Here is a 20,951-nt window from a genome sequence, read left to right as displayed (position 1 = left end):
AAGAGCTGCAGGTGAACGGGGACCAGAAAAACCAGACTGTAGCAGTGAGTCATTCAAGTGCAGGAGACAGAGCATTGAAGGCCCAGGGCTTGGAGCTTGAATGTCCCAGATACTCATCTGTGTCCATCTGCAACTTCACGTGCCTGTCCCTGGAGCGAGAGGGTGGGGCTTAGTCAATGCATCTCTTGGTCATTTTCATACTCCCTGGGTAGAGTGAAAAGAACACTCCTTTCTTATCTGAGATTTGAGCAAGTTGCATCCAGTTTTCATTTAGTGATTTTATTATCTACCCTAAACATATGGGAATGGTACAACAAAATACATGGATAATGTAACACAATATGATCTTCAGTTCAGTCGTGTCCAACTCCTTGCGAACCCGTGGACTGCAGCATACGAAGCCTCCCTGTCCATCACCAACTCCCAGAACTTACTCAAACTCATGTCCATCGAGCCAGTGATACCATCCAACCATCTCATCCTCTGTTTTCCCCTTCTCCTCCTGCCTTCAATCTTTCCCAGCATCAGGGTCTTTTCCAATGAGTCAGTTCTTCGCATCAGATGGCCAGAGTACTGGAGTTTCAGCTTCAACATCAGTCCTTCCAATGAACACCCAGGACTGATCTCCTTTCGGATGGATTGGTTGAATCTCCTTGCAGTTCAAGAGACTCTCAAGAGTCTTCTCCAACACCACAGTTCAAAAGCATCATTTTTTAGCACTCAGCTTTCTTTATGGTCCAACTCTCACATCCATACATGACTACTGGAAAAACCATACAATCTTAGGAAGTATATTTTTAGTGTATTTTTTAGGATATCTGAGGTCTGTTTAGTTTTTTTTTGACCACTCAGGCTACACTGTTTCCCTCTTACTCTCCAGAAGGAAAAGAAGAATGATCATCAATGGCTAACGGCAGCGGCAGAAGCCAGCTTCATGCTCGGGAGAGAACGCTGCGTGTCCTCCTCGTGGTTTCTGCTGCTCTGCACATTCAGAGAAACTTCCTCAGTAACAAACTATAGAAATGATCCCTGAACATATAGTTTTTTTTTTTTTTTTTAGTGGATCAGTGTAATTCACAAGACAACAAGGGGGTGTATAATCTGTAAAGAATAAGCACATCCTTGAGATTTTTTTTTCTGGCAAAATGTTACCCAACACACTACTGATACCATCAGAAAAGAATGCATTAGGAGTATTTTAAATCTTATAAAATTTAGTTTACCTATTTGGGCATATTCTTCATGCCATTTTAATCAGATAATCATTTGCTAGCAACTGAGTTTGTTGATACTGTTGCCAACCTGATTAATGGAATGGAGTGTCTGGAACATTGACCTACTTATTCCTTTAAAACATGAACCATTTATCTTTGTTTATTCTGAAAATTTCTTCCCACATGTCCACCACCACCTTGGTCCCTATCCAGTTCTTCCCAAAGATCTAAATGCATCGTTTTTCCTCTAACAAAAAAAAAGGGGGGGGGGCTTCATAGTGGGTGATCACTGCATTGTCAGTTGGCTTGTTCAATTCACTTTAAGGTCAGGTTAAAAGGACACGGTCCCAACTATAAATACATTGCTTAAACTGAGGTCAAAGGTAGCTCAGGGAAGGAAACCTTCTTCCCAGAGCCACCTGAGCCCACTCCCAGAATTCACTGACCCACCCGCACAACACGAGTCCACAAGGCAAGTCAAAGTGCTCTCCACTGAGCCAGCCTCCTGCGGCTCTGTAGCCTCACCATTCAGAGAAGCTGGGGATCATCGGGACTGTCCTTACTGATGCGTGGCAGCAAGGCGCATGCTGGGGTCGGGAGCTGGAAAGGACCGAATCTTTGCTCGTGGAGAATGTGACGTGAAGGAAATCTACCTCTCCACTGAACTGGAAAGTGAGACAGGAGGAAGCTCCTGTCAGGAAAAACTGCAGCTTTCTAATACCTGTGTCCCTGCAGACGGTGACTGCAGCCAGGAAATTAAAAAACGCTCATTTCTTGGAAGAAAAGTTATGACCAACCTAGACAGCATATTAAAAAGCAGAGACATTACTTTGCCAACAAGGGTCCATCTAGTCAAGGCTATGGTTTTTCCAGTAGTCATGTATGGATGTGAGAGTTGGACCATAAAGAAGGCTGAGCGCCAAAAAATTGATGCTTTTGAACTGTGGTGTTGGAGAAGACTCTTGAGAGTCCCTTGGAATGCAAGGAGATCCAACCAGTCCATCCTAAAGGAGATCAGTCCTGGGTGTTCATTGGAGGGACTGATGCTGAAGCTGCAACTCCAATACTTTGGCCACCTCATGCGAAGAACTGACTCATTGGAAAAGACCCTGATGCTGGGAGAGATTGGGGGCAGGAGGAGAAGGGTTTGACAGAGGATGAGATGGTTGGATGGTATCACTGACTTGATCGACATGAGTTTGAGTAAGTTCTGGGAGTTGGTGATGGACAGGGAGGCCTGGTGTGCTGCGGTCCATGGGTTCACGAAGAGTCGGACATGACTGAGCGACTGAACTGAACGGAATACCTTTGTTGCTCTTCCTGGCATGCCAGAACCTGTGTATTTACCATCTGGGATTTGCTGAGCTCCTACTTAGGTAAACTGTCTTTTTAAGAAGCCTAAAACATGCAGAAGCACAGACATTTTTAAGCATTGGGAGAATATTTTGGAGTTTCCCAAGCCTATCTAATGACCATATTCAAACATGAAGAGTTGCTGACAGTTTAAAAAATGAATTTATGTTAGTTTTTTGGTGAAAATTCTTCATACTTCTCTTTTACATGCAGTGCTACAGAATCATGCTGAGACTTTTACAACAATCTCCACTGATGGGTAAACAAGAGATGCTTGAACTCATTTCTAAATTAATGTAGGTTAAAAGGCAGCTTATGAAAAATGAATTCTGAATTTTGTGCAATTTATTCTGGTAGCCATTTGGGGGGGGAGGGAAAGAGCCAAAAAAGAAAAACACTCAATTACAAAGGACACATCAACCGCTGCTGAGACTAATCATGAAGAAGAGACAATATTTTCCTGCCCTTTGGCATATGTTGTAAATTCCAGGAAGACATGGTTTCTGGATTATAAGCTTTTACACAGCCTATAACACTTAACAGTTTCATATAGATAATTTCAATAGATTAACGTCTGCTTGAATTGATGAAGAGCTGAAAGGACGTGACACTCACAGATAAGCATTTCGGTCTATTATCACTGAAGAGTGCCTGGATTTATTATCTTGCCCTGGACATTAAGCGCGTGTTTCTGTGCTACATGGGGGTGTGGGGCGTGTGGCGAGTCTGTTAGAGCCACACTAGTGCAGCACTAGAGCAGCGTTCTTTCCCCAAATGTGGCATTTCCTTCTTTCCCTTAGGAAAGCGCAGGCAGGAATAACCTTGCTTGCCAGATAGATGTGATGATTTACTGCGTTTGAAAGTTTTAATGCTTGGTTACAGCAATTTGAAACGAAACATTGCTCAAAACAATGGCTTTTCTCTCCGTGGCAGATGATCCTTTCCATAACTCTAATCCCACGTTATCTTCTGCAGTGTGGTCGTGATGTCCCTCATCCAGAGACAGTTTATTTCTCTGTGTTCCTAAGTTTGGGTAGGTCCTGTGACTGCTTTGACTTATGAAATACGGTGGAAGTAACGCTGTGCTCGTAGTTCCTGGTGCAGCCCTCAGTTGTTCTTGATTTATCGTAGCTGCTTTTGCATCATGTCCCCGCTCTCTGTGTTCCCTCTTAGAGCCACCATCAGTTCAGTTCAGTTCAGTTCAGTTGCTCAGTCGCATCCAACTCTTTGCGATCCCATGGACTGCAGCACGCCAGGCCTCCCTGTCCATCACCAACTCCCAGAGTTTACTCAAACTCACGTCCATCGCGTGGGTGATGCCATCCAGCCATCTCATCCTCTGTCGTCCCCTTCTCCTCCTGCCCCCAATCCCTCCCAGCATCAGGGTCGTTTTCAACGAGTCAACTCTTCTCATGAGGTGGCCAAAGTATTGGAGTTTCAGCTTCAGCATCAGTCCTTCCAATGAGCACCCAGGCTGTGCATGAAAAGCCCAAGTCAAAGCCACGTGCAGGTGTTTTAGTCCCTGGCCCAGCCCACCTCCCACCTCCCACCGCTGACTGTCAGCCAGTTGAGCAGGGCATCTTGGATGTCCAGCCCAACTGAGTTTTTTGATCACTGCCCCCTTATCCTTTTTCCTAATTTGTTTTATTAAAGAGCACTTTTTCTCAGGATAGTTTTGTTTTGTTTTTTAAATTGTAGCAGAGTACCATGGCTTTCTTATTGGCTCACTGGTAAAAAAAAAAAAAAAAAAAAAAACCCGCCTGCCGTGCAGGAGACACAGGTGTGATCCCCGGGTTGGGAAGATTTCCCCGGAGAAGGAAATGACAACCCACTCCATTATTCTTGCCTGGGAAATCCCATGGACAGAGGAGCCTGGCAGGGCTACGGTCCATGGGATCGCAAAGAGTCAAAGGGTTGGACACGGCTGAGCGACTTCACTTTCACTTTCAAGCAGAGGACACAATTAAGCCATGCTTAGACTCCTGGTCCACAGAAAATGTGAGAAAATAAACATTGGGTTATGTAGGTTTTTTGTTAACAATCTTATTCACATGTAATACAACTCACCCATTTAAAGTGTGCAATTCAACCATTTTTGTTCTTTTCAGAGCATTGTGAAACTATCACCACAATCAATTTTGTAATATTTTCACTGCTTCCAAAAGAAAGCCCATATTTTTTAGCCGTGACCCACCATTCTTTTATTTTCCCAGCCGCAGGCTACCATTAACCTACTTTCTGTCTCTATACATTTGTCTCTAGTAGGCATTTCATATAAATGGAATCATACCAAAAAAAAAAAAGTTCAGCACTGAGGGTTGACCATAATATTTCTTTTTGCTAAACTGTAAGTTCCTCTAGGTAAGGAAATATGACTATTTGGACTTGAATCTCTAGCATTCAACAGTATTTAAAATTTTTTTTTAATTGGAGGATAATTGCTTTACAATTGCTGTGCTGGCTTCTGCCAAACAACACCATGGATCAGCTAAGCATACGCGTGTCCCCTCCCTTGAGCCTCCCTCTCACTTCCGACCCCATCCCGCGGCTCTAGGCTGTCACAGAGCACTGGGCAGGGCTCCCTTGTATACGGCGCCTTCCCAGGAGCTGTCTGCTTTAGACGTGGTGGTGTATATGCTTCAGTTCTACTCTCTCAACTCATCCCACCCTCTCCCTCCCCTCTGTGTCCAGAAGTCTGTTCTCCATGCCTGTGTCTCTATCCCTGCCATGCAAATAGGTTCATCATTACCGTTTCTCTAGATTCCACATATATGTGTTATTATATGATATTTCTTTCTCTTTTTATGCAGTTCAATTCAGTGGCTCAGTCGTGTCCAGCTCTTTGTGACTCCATGGCCTGCAGCACGCTAGGCTTCCCTGTCCGTGGGACTTAATTTCACTCTGTGTAACAGGCTCTAGGTTCATCCACCTTTCTGGAACTGACTCAGATTGGTTCCTTTTTATGGTGACTAATATTCCATTATAAATATATGCCACAACTTCTTTATCCATTCATCTGTTGATGGACATCTGCGTTGCTTCCATGGCCTAGCTATTAGGTTGGTACAAAAGTAATTGCGATTTTGGACCATGAATTTTAAATCATTTTAACTAGGCTCAAACACATCTTTATTAATCAAAATAGGAACCATTATAATCAGCACATTTTTGCCAAAGAGAAATAAGTTTGTTTATTCCTGAAGCATAAAAATCTGTGCTTCACCGCTATGGAGAACAGTGTGGAGATTTCTTTAAAAACTGGAAATAGAACTGCCATATGACCCAGCAATCCCACTTCTGGGCATACACACTGAGGAAACCAGATCTGAAAGAGACACGTACACCTCAATGTTCATCGCAGCACTGTTTATAATAGCCAGGACATGGAAGTAACCTAGATGCCCATCAGCAGATGAATGGATAAGGAAGCTGTGGTACATATACACCATGGAATATTACTCAGCCATTAAAAAGAATTCATTTGAATCAGTTCTAATGAGATGGGTGAAACTGGAGCCCATTATACAGAGTGAAGTAAGCCAGAAAGATAAAGACCATTACAGTATACTAACACATATATATGGAATTTAGAAAGATGGTAACAATAATCCTATATGCAAAACAGAAAAACAGACACAGAAGTACAGAACAGACTTTTGGACTCTGTGGGAGAAGGTGAGGGTGGGATGTTTCAAGAGAACAGCATCGAAACATGTATATTATCTATGGTGAAACAGATCACCAGCCCAGACTGGATGCATGAGACAAGTGCTCGGGCCTGGTGCACTGGGAAGACCCAGAGGGATCGGGTAGAGAGGGAGGTGGGAGGGGGGATAGGGATGGGGAATACATGTAAATCCATGGCTGATTCATGTCAATGTATGACACAAACCACTACAATATTGTAAAGTAATTAGCCTCCAACTAATAAAAAGAAATGAAAAAAAAAAAATCTGTGCTTCAGGATTCGATGAACTCTTAGAAAGCATTTTCTGCCTCCTGCTGGTTGTGGAAGTGTTTTCCCTGAAAAAAGTTTTCGAGGTGCTTGAGGAAGTGGTACCAGGTTGGCAAGAGGTCAGGTAAATATGGTGGATGAGGACTACAAAGAAAGCTGAGCACCGAAGAATGATGCTTTTGAACTGTGGTGTTGGAGAAGACTCTTGAGAGTCCCTTGGACTGCAAGGAGATCCAACCAGTCAATCCTAAGTGAGATCAATCCTGGGTGTTCATTGGAAGGACTGATGTTGAAGCTGAAACTCCAATACTTTGGCCACCTGATGCAAAGAACTGACTCATTTGAAAAGATCCTCATGCTGGGAAAGATTGAAGGTGGGAGGAGAAGGGGACAACAGAGGATGAGCTGGTTGGATGGCATCACTGAGTCAGTCAATGGACATGAGTTTGAGCAAGATCCAAGAATTGGTGAAGGACAGGGAGGCCTGGCGTGCTGCAGTCTATGGGGTTGCAAAGAGTCGGACATGACTGTGTGACTGAACTGAACTGAATTGAGGTAAAACTTCATAGCCCAATTTGCTCATCTTTTGAAGCGTTGGCTGTGTGGTGTGGTCAGGCATCGCCATGGAGAAGAATCGGGCCTATTCTGTTGACTAGTACCAGCTGCAGGCATTGCTGTCTTCAGTGCTTCTCACTGAATTGCTGAACATGCTTCTCAGATTTAATGGGGTTCAGAAAGCTGTAGTGGATCAGACTGGTAGCAGACCACCAAACAGTAACAATGACCTTTCTTTGGTGTAAGTTTGGCTTTGGGAAGTGCATTGGAGCTTCTTCTTGGCCCAAGCATTGAGCTGATGCCATATATGATGACATCGCTGGTTGTCATATAAAATCCACTTTTTGTTACACATCACAATCCAATCAAGAAATGGTTCCTTGTTGCAATAGAATAAGAGAAGACACTTCAAAATGATCACTTTGGTTTTTTTTTCTTTTTTGGTCAGCTCATGAGGCACCCACTAACTGAGCTTTTTTCACCTTTCCAATTTGCTTCAAATGCAGAATGACCATAAAATGGATGACATTGAATTCTTTGGCAACTTTATCATGTAGTTTTAAGAGGGTCAGCTTCAGTGATGGCTCTCAATTGGTTGTTGTCAACTTCTGCTGGTTGGCAGTTATGCTCCTCATTTTCAGGGCTTTTGTCTCCTTCACAAAACTTCTTGAATTGTAGCAGAGTACCATGAATCCCCACTTCTTCAATCACCACTACACTACATTTGCTAGCAGCTCCTGGGCCAGATGTGTTGATGATGTTGCAAGTTGTCTCTGCAACTTTACAGCTCATTTTGAACTCGAATAAAAAATATCACTCGAATTTGCTTTTGGTCTAACATAATTTCTATAGTTTAAAATAAATATAAATAGCAAGTCATAATTCACTAGCAAAAAACATAAAGCAAGAAATGTGCATTAAAATGATGTATGAAATAACCACATTTCTTTTTTTTTTTTCACATTTCTTTAAGAATGTATTCCAACATCAAATGGCAAATTTCAACAATGCAAAACCACAATTATTTTTGCACCAACCTAATACTTCAACAGCATTTTGCATTTAGTAGATACTCAGTATACATTTGTTAAATGAATAGCTCTTCCTTTTCATACTGCATTCAGTCCAATTTGCCTACTCATTAAGATTTCTCTTCAATGACAGTGAGTTATTTTACAAATTGAATTCAGAATCCTACCCTAGGACTGCCAAGGAATGTGGTTCTGATGAGATGACAAGTTTTGGCACTTTTTCGTCAGGTGATTAGTAATGCTGAAACTTATACAAGGTTTTATCAATGTTATACACATACATATGTGTTTATATAGGTATTTACACATAAAACAGACTCAGCATTCTTTAATTTTTGATCCCATTGATTCAAATAAGGAAGATACACTTCATTTTTGTAATAATTAAGTAAAATGTTTGATAAATAAGATTATAGATGTACTATTTACCTTCTTATGACAATATTATCAAATATTTTAGGTGCCTCATCATTAGCAAACAATCAAAATAGTAATTTGTAGTAGTTTGTTATTTAGTTGCTCAGTTGTGTCAGACTCTGCGACCCCCTGGACTGTAGCCCACTAGGTTCCTCTGTCCATGGAATTCTCCAGGCAAGATTACTGGAGTGGGTAGCCATCCCCTTCTCCAGGGGATCTTCCGGACCCAGGATGGAACCCTTGTCTCCTGTGTTGCAGCTGGATTCTTTACCGTCTGAGCCACCTTCACTATTCATAAAAGAACATTTGTTTAACAGACTATTTAACCCGATGTTGTTAGCAGTTCCCTTCAAGCAGGTACTATAACTGAAGGTAAACCATACAGTTTACATGCAGAGGGCTTCTCAGGTGGCGCTAGTGGTAAAGAACCCGCCTGCCAATGCAGGAGATGTAAGAGACGCAGGTTCGATCCCTGGGTAGGGAAGAACCCCTGGAAGACGGCATGGCAACCCACTCCAGTATTCTTGCCTGGACAGAGAAGCCTGGCGGGGTACAATCCACAGGGTCATGACTGAAGCGACTTAGCACACAGGCATAAACCATACAGTAACAGTATAAGATCACTGGGCTCTCTCACTGCAAGCATGGGTTTTCTGGTCCCAGGCTGCTAATAAGCTCCACCTCTCATGGCTTGTGACCACAGTCTAACAGCTCATAGGGTTTGCAAGGTGCCTGCCTTGTGTGGGATCATAACAAATGATCAACAGCTATTAGACCTCTGTGGGACGCAGGATCAGTCCAGTTCTGGAATCAGCTCCTCCCCTTTCACATGGCCTCATCTCAGTATTCCTAACAGATGTGTCAGGAAGCGGTTACCACTGGCTCGAGGTCTTGCTGATTATAATAACTTTGTCTCACAGCTTGTTCGCAACTCGGCCATTCTTTGTCTCTTCTAATTCCAGTCCTAGCTCTTCTCTTGAGGGATCACTAAGTTTAATTTCAGCTTGTCTTCCCTCCCTCCCTTCCTTCCATAGGTACTCTATTAATATGTGCTGGGTGCCATGGTCTTCTCTAGGGACAAAATAGTAAATAGGAAAAAACAAAACCTCTGTCCTTGTGGAGTTTACATCCTAGCAGGGGAAGCACAACAAACACATAAACATGGAACGCAGTGTACTGTAAGATAGTGAAGAAACAAACCATGCAGGGTCTGGGAGTAGAGAATGAGGGGGCGACCATTGTAGACAGGCCAGTCATGTGCCCAGAATAAAGCGGGCCACACCACTAGAGCTCCCCAGTGCCAAAACTGCAGAAGGCTGGGTTGCCGTGAAGGGGGGTATCTGCGGCCATCCTGTGTTATGCTTGCTTACCTGGCCTAAGCCGGGCCAAAGAGATCCCCCAGGAACATGAACTCTATGCAGGCGGGTAACTCAGCTGTCTCACCAGGAGTTCCTGTAAAGTAGAGGATCCAGCCTGCAGAGCGAGAGGGAAGAAAGTGCATTTAGAGACAGAAGCAGAGATGAGACCCCAACAGCTTTGCAGACTCTGTTTTCAGCCTCTATTGGCCAGGTGCCGTTCCTGCCCCAGATTCATTTTATGCAAGTTCAGTCGCTCCATGGTGTCTGACTCTTTGTGACCCCATGGACTGCAGCACACCAGGCCTCCCTGTCTATCAACAACTCCCGCAGCTTTCTCAAACTCATGTCCATCGAGTTGGTGATGCCATCCAACCATCTCATGCTCTGTTGTCCCCTTCTCCTCCTGCCCTCAATCTTTCCCAGCATCAGGGTCTTTTCAAATGAGTCAGCTCTTCGCATCAGGTGGCCAAAATATTGGAGTTTCAGCTTCAGCATCAGTCTTTCCAATGAATATTCAGAACTGATCTCCTTTAGGACGGACTGGTTGGATCTCCTTGCAGTCCAAGGGACTCTCAAGAGTCTTCTCCAACACCACAGTTCAAAAGCATCAATTCTTTGGCGCTCAACTTGCTTTACGGTGAATAAGATGCACTATAAATTAAAACAAGGCCCTCCTTTCCGCTTTTGTGCTTGGTAGTTTGAATTAGGTTTTGTTGATGAAATCAGACTCTTGATTCCATCTTAGTCCCTCCGATGCCCGAGGAATATATAGCAAAATGTATAAGCAAATACATAACAGAAGGATGTGAAGGTTAATTCTATATGCCAGTTTGATTGGGCTAAGGCATGCCCAGACATGATTTCTAGGTGCGTCTGTGAGCGTGTATCTGGAAGAGATTAGCATTTGTTTCGGGAGATTGCGTCAAGGGATCCTTTTTAGCAGTGTGGGCAGGCAACTGGGGGCCTGAGGGGAACAAAATGGTGGAGGTAGGCGGATTCTCTCTTCTTGAGCTGGGACGCCCAGCTTCTCCTGCCCTTGAATGCTGGAGTTCTTGGTTCTCAGGCCTCCAGACTTTGGGACTTCTCTGGGACTTACACCAGAGGTCCCTGTCAAGCCTTTGGACTCAGGCTGAATTACACTCAGACTTTCCTGGTTCTCCAGCTTGTGCATAGCAGATGGTGAGCGTTCTCAGCCTCTACAACCACATAAGCCAGTTCCTGTAACAAAGCTCTTCACGTGTCTGTTCTACTGGCTCTGCTTCTCTGGAGAACTCTAACTGTGCGGGGATATCCGATTCCTCCATGCCACTGCTTTTCTTCAAAAATCCCTCAAGCACTTGGGTCTCTCTAGTCTGTTTTATTTGCTGTCTACAGGTCTTCTCAGCCTCACCCTTTGCTTCTTTTGTCACACGTTTCATTTCTCTTTCCTATTTCTGTTGCTTTTGCAGTTGTTTCCCACACCTTTCTCATTAACTTTTTTTCCCCCCTGTGTTGTCTTTTTATTGAATGTCTGTGTGCACTTTCTCACAATTCCTCTCCTCTTACTTCTCAATGTGTGAAAAAAATCCTCACACCAGAAAGACTGGCTCAGTTCGCCCCCCGCCACCGTGGCCTCCCCTCTTCGCTCTCTCCATGTTCCACTACGAGCGATTCTGAGAAGATAGCCGTGTGTTGTCAACAAGCCAGCCTGGTCTGCACAACTAGGGAGAGGCATGAGCTAGATCTAAGTTACTGAAGGTCCTGCTGCCCAGCCTTCTACATGGACCTAGGACGACACTTCAGAATGTCCTTCTTCAAAGGATAATGCTCTGTCTGTTGGGACTCCTACATGCTAAGGTATATATATATATATATATATATATATATATACAGGACCAGAAATCTCCAGCAGTTATTTTACTGGTGGCAGAGTTCTTCCTGTCCCCAGGTCACTCTTAAGCCGTGAGCTTCTGTCCAGGGCAAATGGTCACTTACAAGTCAGGGCTACTCTCTCAGTAGAGTCCTTCAAGAACTGGCACTGAGATCCGGGTGGGGGGCGGGGGTGCAGTGAGGAGGCAGGCAGGAGGCACCCGGTATGCAAGGCTTTTGCTTTTGGTCTCACCTATTCCCTGAGGGAGAGACTTTATTTTGGGGGCTCCAAAATCACTGCAGTTGGTGACTGCAGCCATGAAATTAAAAGACGCTTGCTCCTTGGAAGGAAAGCTATGACCAACCTAGACAGCATATTAAAAAACAGAGACATTACTTTGCCCACAAAGGTCTGTCTAGTCAAAGCTATGGTTTTTCCAGTGGGCATGTATGAATGTGAGAGTTGGACCATAAAGAAAGTAGAGCACTAAAGAATTGATGCTTTTGAACTGTGGAGTTGGAGAAGACTCTTGAGAGTCCCTTGGACTGCAAGGAGATCCAACGAGTCCATCCTAAAGGAAATCAGTCCTCAGTGTTCATTGGAAGGACTGATGTTGAAGCTGAAAGTCCAATACATTGGCCAACTGATGCAAAGAACTCTCACTGGAAAAGGCCCTGATGCTGGGAAAGATTGAAGTCAGGAGGAGAAGGCGATGACAGAGAATGAGATGGTTGGGTGGCATCATTGACTCAATGGACATGAGTTTGAGCAAGCTCTGGGAGTTGGTGATGGACAGGGAAGCCTGGTGTGCTGCAGTCCATGGGGTCACAGAGTTGGACACGACTGAGGGACTGAACTGAACTGATTCTCCTAGAGAGTTCATTGCCCTCATGGATGTGTCTATTCTCAGGGATTGGTAGAACTTTGACCCAGCCCTAAATTCCCTAAATTGTGGAGTGTTCTCAGGCGTCTATATAAAAATTTACTTCTAGAAACAGCTCAAGAGTTTGTGAGTTCCTAAAAGTAAACATGGGATTCCTAGGTGGCTCAGCTGTAAAGAATCCACCTGCCAAGCAGGAGATGTGGGTTCGATCCCTGTGTCGGGAAGATCCCCTGGAGAAGGCTGGTGGGCTACAGTCCATGGAGTCACGAGACAGTCACACATGACTTAGCAACTAAACAACAAGAATAGTAAACACACAATTCTTCATCTCAGGTACATTTTTGTGTAATATACGTTGAGGGTGTGTCTGTACTAGGCGCTGTGCTGAGAACTTTAGATGTGGTAACATATTTACCTCTCACAGTGAATGTTTGAGATGTGAATTTCTATTGGGATCTTCATTCTAAAGATGAGGCTGTGGGTTGGCATGTCTGAGGCTGAACGCCTAGTACAGTGTGTGGATTTGTACTCAGAACGGGGTGACTCCACCATGCGTAATCTTGACCAGCGGGCTATGCTGCCTCCTCTAAGGAAGAGGATATAAAATCCACACCGACACACAAATGAACCCTTAGGAGTGGCTCTTGGCTACAAATGTGGTCAGTATGCCCTCCATGTTCGTCCTTCTGGTTTGTGAGCTCCACCAGTTCTGTGACCACCCTCCCGTCCAGGCCCGCAGGTAAAACTTTCACATCTTACCCAGCCTCTAAATATCACCCAAATGTCCATCTTGACAGGACCCCGAGGGTCTTATACTTTGTGCTGCCCCAGGTTATTTCACTACTCCCTTCCTCCCAAGAGGGAAGATGAACATTCACATGGTGACTTGCTCTGAATCTTTCCCTGAGAGCAAGCTGGTTGATAGCTCTCCACGGACATCTCTGCACTGAGGGCCAACAAAGCGTTAATGGCGCTGCTGCTTGGCAGCTCCAAAGAGGGTCTTGCGGGAAAATGAATTGGCTGTCCCCCTCATCCTCCCCGTCAGTGACGTCTGTCTTACTGCCTCCTGTTAGAAGCCTCTGGAAGCCCTTTATGCCACCCAGTAGCATCCTTTCCCTTGGCAGGGCTACCTTATTGATTGAGAGAATCTGGGTTTTTAAAATGTCATTTAAGGTAGGTGCAATTCCTACTTGGTTAATTTGTATGTGGTTTGGTCACCACTTCCCTGGTGGCTCAGAAGGTAAAGTGTCTGCCTACAATGCAGGAGACCCGGGTTTGACCTCTGGGTCGGGAAGATCCCCTGGAGAAGGAAATGGCAACCCACTCCAGTATTCTTGTCTGGAAAATCCCATAGATGGAGGAGCCTGGTAGGCTACAGTCCATGGGGTTGCAGAGTTGGACACGACTGAGCAATTTCACTTTACTTCTTTAAGTTCAGTTCAGTTGCTCAGTCATGTCCGACTCTTTGCAACCCCATGAACCGCAGCACGCCAGGCCTCCCTGTCCATCACCAACTCACGGAGTTTACTCATACTCATGTCCATTGAGTTGGTGATGCCATCCAACCATCTCATCCTCTGTCGTCCCCTTCTCCTCCTGCCTTCAATCTTTCCCAGCATCAGGGTCTTTTCAAATGAGTCAGCTCTTTGCATCAAGTGGCCAACGTATTGGAGTTTCAGCTTCAGCATCAGTCCTTCCAATGAACACCCAGGACTGATCTCCTTTAGGATGGACTGGTTGGATCTCCTTGCCGTCCAAGGGACTCTCAAGAGTCTTCTCCAACACCACAGTTCATAAGCATCAATTCTTTGGCACTCAGCTTTCTTTATAGTCCAACCCTCACATCCATACATGACCACTGGAAAAACCATCGCCTTGACTAGACGGACCTTTGTTGACAAAGTGTATCCAATCTGGCAGCAGAATGTTTCCTCTTTTCTCCCCCCTCTTCTTTTGAAGTCGGTGTTTTCATTATTAAAATAAAAATGGTTCTAGAACTGTCACCTATCAAGAACCTTCACCTATAAAACATTGCCCGGTTGTTTTCTTCTGGCTGTTTTTTTTTTTTTTAATATAATTTTATTTGTTATTTTTGGCTGTGCTGGGTCTTCCCTGCCATCCAGGCTTTCTCTAGTTGCAGAGAGTGGGGTTACTTTCCAGGTGGGGTGCTTGGGCTTCCCATCGCAGTGGCTTCTCTTGCCGCGGAGCACAGGCTCTGGGATGTGAGGGCTTCAGCAGTTGCAGTGCCGGCTGCCTGGGGTCGAGCTGCGGTTCCCAGGGTCTAGAAAACAAGGCTCAACCGTTGTGGTGCGCCAGCTTAGTTGCTATGTGGCATGTGGGATCTTCCTGGACCAGGGATCGAACCCATGTCTCCTGCAGTGGCAGGCAGATTCCTTACTACTGAGCCGCCAGGGAAGCCCTGGGTGATGTTTGATGGACCTACTTTAACACATTTTAGTTGACAAGGCTGGTTTATTCAAGTGGTTTGAACGTCATTTTAACGAGGCCAGCGGTATATGCTCCACCTCTGTAATCTGTCAGTGTATCCTCCTGGAGTCTGGAGGCCCAGAGTCTTTATAAACCCACACAACCCTCGCAAGGAAGAGGGGACACAGAGACAGCCCCCCCACCAAGCACACAGCTCAGACATCACATTTAGGGCCCAAGGGACTGCGTGTTCTATTACTGAGTTGATAGTGTTAAGCATCATGCTTACTGGAGGTACTCTGGGCAAGAAGAACAGTAAATTCAAAGGAAAACACCTTCGAAATGAAAATGTGAATGTGGCTCATCCAATTAAAAGACACGCTGAAAATGGATGGAGGCAGAAACAATATGGTGAGCTAGGAAGTGAAATAAAGAACTGGGAACTGCTCCCTGCTTCTTGGATGTCTGGATTACACTCTCTGTGGGGGAGATGTTTCTTGGTTCACATACAAATAGATCACTGTGGGAACAGGGGGAAAACTGAGGCAAAAGTATCTTGGCCCAGAAAGGACGGCAGCAACAGCAGTGCCTGTGCTTTATTCCGGGTGATTATAGGCAACAGGATGCTGCTAAACGCTGTGGCCACTGAAATAAAGAGAAATTGAGATAAAAGGATTCTTAGAATCTGTTAGTCACCAATGGCTCTTCAAGGCAACAACGACTTCTTTTTAAGGCTTTGGACAGCTGCTCAAATTTCAATCCCTGAAAAGCTGGAGGTCTGGACGTCAATACAGTGAAGAATGTTTTTCCTCTTAAGCGTAGACTTCACGGTGACATAGATGATTTCTTAGTGTTCGTTCAGTACAGACATAAGCACGAGGTACTCAGTGGTTATAACACTGTCATCTTACTTTGTGTGGGTGGTTCAGTTGACATAATTTTCCTTTTCTATTTGTTCTGAACTACCACACACAAACACCACATGTAAGGATTAACTTTCTCTTTTAAGAAATGACTCCGTATGTTTTCCCCAATCAGAATTTGCCCCATTCAGTATTCTACCTTCTGGCACTAACAGTCCTTTTCTGTGCCTTCCGTAGTTTGGGTTTAATTCTCTCTCAAGCTTCTCTACCCTTTGGCATGTTTCTTGAACAAAGACCAAATTGTGATCTTGTGATGTCTCTTTCTGGAACACCCAAGAAGTGAGAATTTACTAAAGTTTACAAAGCCAGAAAATCCTGCCCAATATCCTCCCCACCAGGACTAACGAAGTTGCTGCCATCCAAGCTGCCTTCAAAGAACCAAATGCAGGTTCTGTGCTTGCTGGGGACCAAAACTAACCCTAGAGAAAGACCTTTGGGATGATACCAGTGGTCTAATCTCACAGATATTGACTTATTTCCAACTGCTTAGAAATTAAAAAAGGAAAAACTATAGTAGGATATAGTTCAGAAAAGAAGTGAGTTTGTGGACTGGTTGAATGACTCATTGTCAGTAACCATGAAGGATTTTGTACACACACCCCCTCACGCCCTTTCTTCTGCTATTTCTCCACTCTTCCAGCAGGTGTCACCACAGTCACAGAACAAACATTCCACAGCAGGGTATGTAACTTTATTTTTCTACCATAATAATTTAAAGTATTTACACACTGCACACTCACTGTTTTACACAGATACTTATTCATATACTTATGAACCACATCTAAAGATTTCTTTGCAAAGACTCAACACAATGTGGGGGTTTCCGAGCGTAACAAAGAGAAGGAAAGGACAAAAAAAAAGTTTTGAGTCTTCAGACAGCCATGTGGTGCATCTGTGAAAACCAGTGTTCCCACAAGGATAAGCTCCCCCAGAAGACATCCTACCTAACGTGTGAGTATGACCCAGAACGCTTCTGGTTAAGTGGGGGATTTCAAAAACCAACATGTGCAAGGAGCATTTTTTTTTTTTTTCTCTCTAGACTTTCTATGAAAGAAACAGAAGAAAATAAGCCAGGCCCTTCTCTAGACAAATACCTGTATTTCTGAAACAGTTATCCGTGGGGAAGACTTCAGAGTCACAGAGAGACACGGACTGCAAAGGGAAAACAGCCAAATCCACTGGAACTAAGAGTTGTGATGCAACTTTTCCAGGTAAAGGATACGGCAAAACCACCCGGTTTCCTTTTCCCAGCTATTAGGAGAGGTGGTTGTTTTACTTTCACTGAAAAGGACACAGGTATGTTACATCATGTACACACTAAACCCAGACATCGTAGAAAACTTCTACCGTTTTCCACCTTTATACTATTTGCACAAAAATAGTGGTTAGAGGTACCCTAAATATTTTTTCTCCTGCATTCTACTCAGTTACATAACAGAAGTACTTGCTAACTACAGCTTCTGACCTGGGCACGTGATTCCGTAAGGGAACAAAAGCAGTCACGGTTCAGAGCTGATGGAAGGCAGGCCCCCGTCCAGCTTTGATACAAGGATAACAGGTTTGGGATTCAGCTCTCTGGTGCTGCATCTTTGCCCAGTAAGAGGCAGGACGCCTTCGGGATTTTCCCGGACTGGCCGAGATCATTCTCTTGTACGTCGGAAGACGGGTTCAAGAGAAGCTTTGCCACTTCTGGTGAATCGACAGCTCCATGCTGTGACCGACAGATCAATTCACAAAGAAACAGAACTTTCACGAAGGGACATCCTCTTTGCTACCAAATCTGGCAGTGCCACTCATCAAAAGGAAGAAATTAACCCGGCCAACTAAAACTACGGACAACCTTGACCCGAATCTCTGTGGCCTTTCAAGTTCACCATGTTTCCATTTACACAAATGATTCAAGTACAAACTCTACCACTAATTCTTGGAACCAGATATTTACATTTTAGGTATAACAATAGAAACCTACCTATCCTGGAGTTCCTGTTCTCACACACTGCTCTTGCCTTTGGGTGTTGGTGGTTTTAAGAGGTGCCAACAGTGAAGGGATGGAAGAGGGAAGGCGTTGCTCCTGTAGCTCGGTGAAATCACTATAAAGTTAAATGAGCAACCAATAGTCACCTACGCCTATTAAGAGGGAAAGTGATTAAATCGAGAGGCCATGTGGGGAGCAGCTCTGGTCAATGAGAATGTCTGACAACCCAGCACCCAGTCAAGCTGCCTACAAGGTCAGGCCAAGGAAGCATTTCTGTGGGCAGCACCCCAGTCCATCCCATCACACACACACACACGCGCAAAGTCGGAGGCTGAGGAAGACCACGGTGTGGGGGCAAGGAAGAAGAAACCTTTGTGTGATGGGGTCTGGGTCTCCACATGAAAGAATCTATACACCGGAGTTCCTGGGCTCCCCGTTCTTACGCTGAGCCTGGGGAGGGCTTACTGGGTGTAGACACGGGTAAGTACAAGCCCAGACAGCCAGAGGAGGCGGCTGAGAACGCGGTCTTGTACACATCACAGAGGGAAGAGCAAGGCACGATCGCTCCACTGAGGTGTTTGCACTTTCTTTGTTCAATGTAGAATGGAGTTAAAGGCGCGAAAAGCGACAGTTTGAGCAGGGAATGAGGGATGACGAAAGTCCGAGCGGGCTCTAGCAAGATGCCTGCTATCTCCTTACCCGTTGCCATCTCGAGCCCCTCCTGACCTAGGAAAACAGCAGTTTCATACGGTCCAACCTACCATGCTCTAAGTGCTCAGACATAACAATCCTAGTTAATAAGAACCATGCTAACGTTCTCCCCACCCGCTGAAAACGAGTGGCAGATGTCCAGGAGGGACAGTGCTTCCTAGAATCAGTGTTTAACAGCCAAGAGCACCTGTCGGGGGTGGGGCGGGGCGGTTCACAGCCCTTCCACGTGGAGCGCGGGCAGGAGAAGCGGGCAAGGACCTAGTTCCAAGGAACGAGGCAGCCGCACCAGGAGGGCAGCAGGTGAAAGGTGGGCGCGTGGCGATGGCCAAGGCCGGGAGGGCACCGCCAGCAAGAGCTGCAAACGAGCTCGCCGGTCCTCTTCCAAAGGCGCGCCGCATACGCTGACTGTGCGCGTGTACTATATACGTACTGACCAGGTACACACATAAATATTTAATATATAAAAAATAAAGTGCTTTCTAACAGTTCCCCGGGCAGGGACGTTATAAAACATTTCACAAAACTGCAAAAAAAAAAAAAAAAAAAAAAAAAACCCAAATCGGTAACGGTCCAAGAACACTACATCCAACGTTACGTGGAAAACAGCCAAACGCGATATGTACAAATCAGGTGGGCATCCCGGGACACACGCATCCTGCATCCTGTCATATACATGGTATATACATATATACTCTTTTTACTCAATATATTATGACAATATATATTTTTTAAAAATTTTGTTATAGACAGGAGGAGAAACGGAACAGGAAAAAAAAAAAAAAAAAGACAATCCCCTACAAAAACACAAGGATCAAGCATGTGAGTCCCAGACTGACAGACCAGAGGGGGCGTCCACCGGGAGCCCCGCGGCCGCTGCTCGGGAAAATATGCCAGCGCTCCTTCCTGGGGTGCAGCGCCTCCACGTCCTCCAGGGCGCTGTGCGCGGCGGCCGTGAAGTTGGCGTCGCCGGTGGTGAGCAGGTCAAAGACGCAGGACTGGAAGTAGATGTCCTTCACGGGCATCCGCTCGTGGCACCGCGCGCTGGCCGTCTCCAGCGTGTAGCCGGGCCAGGCCGGGGCCGCGGGGCCGCGGGCCAGGCCGGGCCCCAGGATGGCGGACACCTGGCCCTGCCCGTCGTCGATGCGCTCGCCCAGGGGGCAGCCGGTCACACACAGCTGCAGGTCCTGGCTCTCCTCGTAGGCCATGGCCAGCGCTTCGGGCATGCGGATGGCCAGCGTCAGGTAGCGGCCCAGCTGCCGCACGAACACCGTGGTCCCCATGTAGCGCGCGTGCATCTCCACCGAGCGGCCGCTCTCCCGCTCCACGATCCGCAGGCTCTTGGGGTCGCCGTCCCCGCCGCTGGTGCTGCCGTCCACGAAGGCGGCCGGCAGGTCATCGGTCACAGCCTGGTACACTTTCTGATCCGTACACTCCCGGTGCGCTTTGAAGATGATGGTGATCTGCGGGGGAAGGAAGGCGGACAAAGTTTTAACACAGATGGGAGGGAGACGGGGTGGGGGCGGGGACGACAGCATCCTTGGGCTGAGAGAGTTGCCCTTCGTTCTGGAGGCTGAATGGGCTAGCGACAGAATCTCCCAACTCAGCTTATCTGCTTCTGCCTTGCAAATGAATGGTGTCACTGTTAGGGACAATTTTAAAGGCCCTATGTATTCATTGGGAGGATGGATGCTGAAGCTGAAACTCCAATAATTTGGCCACCTGATGCGAAGAGCTGACTCTGGAAAAGACCCTGATGCTGGGAGAGATTTAAGGCAGGAGGAGAAGGGGACGACAGAGGATGAGATGGCTGGATGGCATCACCGACTCAATGGACTTGAGTTTGAGTAAACTCTGGGAGTTGGTGATGGACAGGGAGGCCTGGCGTGCTGCAGTCCATGGGGTCGCAAAGAGTCAGACACGGCTGAGCGACTGAACTGAACTGATGTATTTGTGTTTTTTTCCTTGATGTGGACTTTTTAAAATTTTTTTTTATTTTTTTGAAACTTTTTATTTTATATTGGAGAACAGCTGATTAACAATGTTGCGATAGTTTCCCCTGGACAGCAAAGGGCCTCAACCATACATATACATGTATTCATTCTGCATTTTTTAAAAGTCTTTATTGAATTTGTTACGATACTGCTTCAGTTTTATGTGGTTTTTTTTTTTTTTTTTTGGCCATGAGTCACGTGGGGTCTTAGCCCCCTCACCAGGGATTGAACCTGCACCCCTCTACACTGGAAGGCGAAGGAATCTTAACCACTAGACAGCCAGGGAAGTCCCAAAGTCCTATGTGTTTA

At 45.6% G+C, this 20,951-nt stretch overlaps 1 protein-coding gene and 1 non-coding gene across 3 annotated transcripts in view; both read right to left on the bottom strand.

Annotated features, from left to right (window-relative positions):
• Nucleotides 1–843: 843 nt before the first annotated feature.
• Nucleotides 844–1,050, bottom strand: LOC133063062 (small nucleolar RNA U3). Its single transcript, XR_009694358.1, has one exon. It is a non-coding gene; the product is annotated as a small nucleolar RNA U3 (small nucleolar RNA).
• Nucleotides 1,051–16,634: 15,584 nt separating this feature from the next.
• RGMB (repulsive guidance molecule BMP co-receptor b) overlaps nucleotides 16,635–20,951 on the bottom strand; it is a 29,784-nt gene continuing 25,467 nt past the window's right edge. For both annotated transcript variants that reach the window (XM_061152071.1, XM_061152072.1), the window contains exon 6: nucleotides 16,635–20,111. In XM_061152071.1, coding sequence (XP_061008054.1) covers nucleotides 19,446–20,111 — 666 coding nt within the window. In that variant the 3' untranslated portion in view covers nucleotides 16,635–19,445. The remainder of the gene's footprint in view (nucleotides 20,112–20,951) is intronic.

The sequence above is a fragment of the Dama dama genome, chromosome 9 (assembly GCF_033118175.1).
Source record: "Dama dama isolate Ldn47 chromosome 9, ASM3311817v1, whole genome shotgun sequence".
Classification (NCBI taxonomy): domain Eukaryota; kingdom Metazoa; phylum Chordata; class Mammalia; order Artiodactyla; family Cervidae; genus Dama; species Dama dama.
The sequence above is the reverse complement of the archived record's forward strand: the minus strand, read 5'-3'. Positions and strand labels throughout refer to the sequence as shown.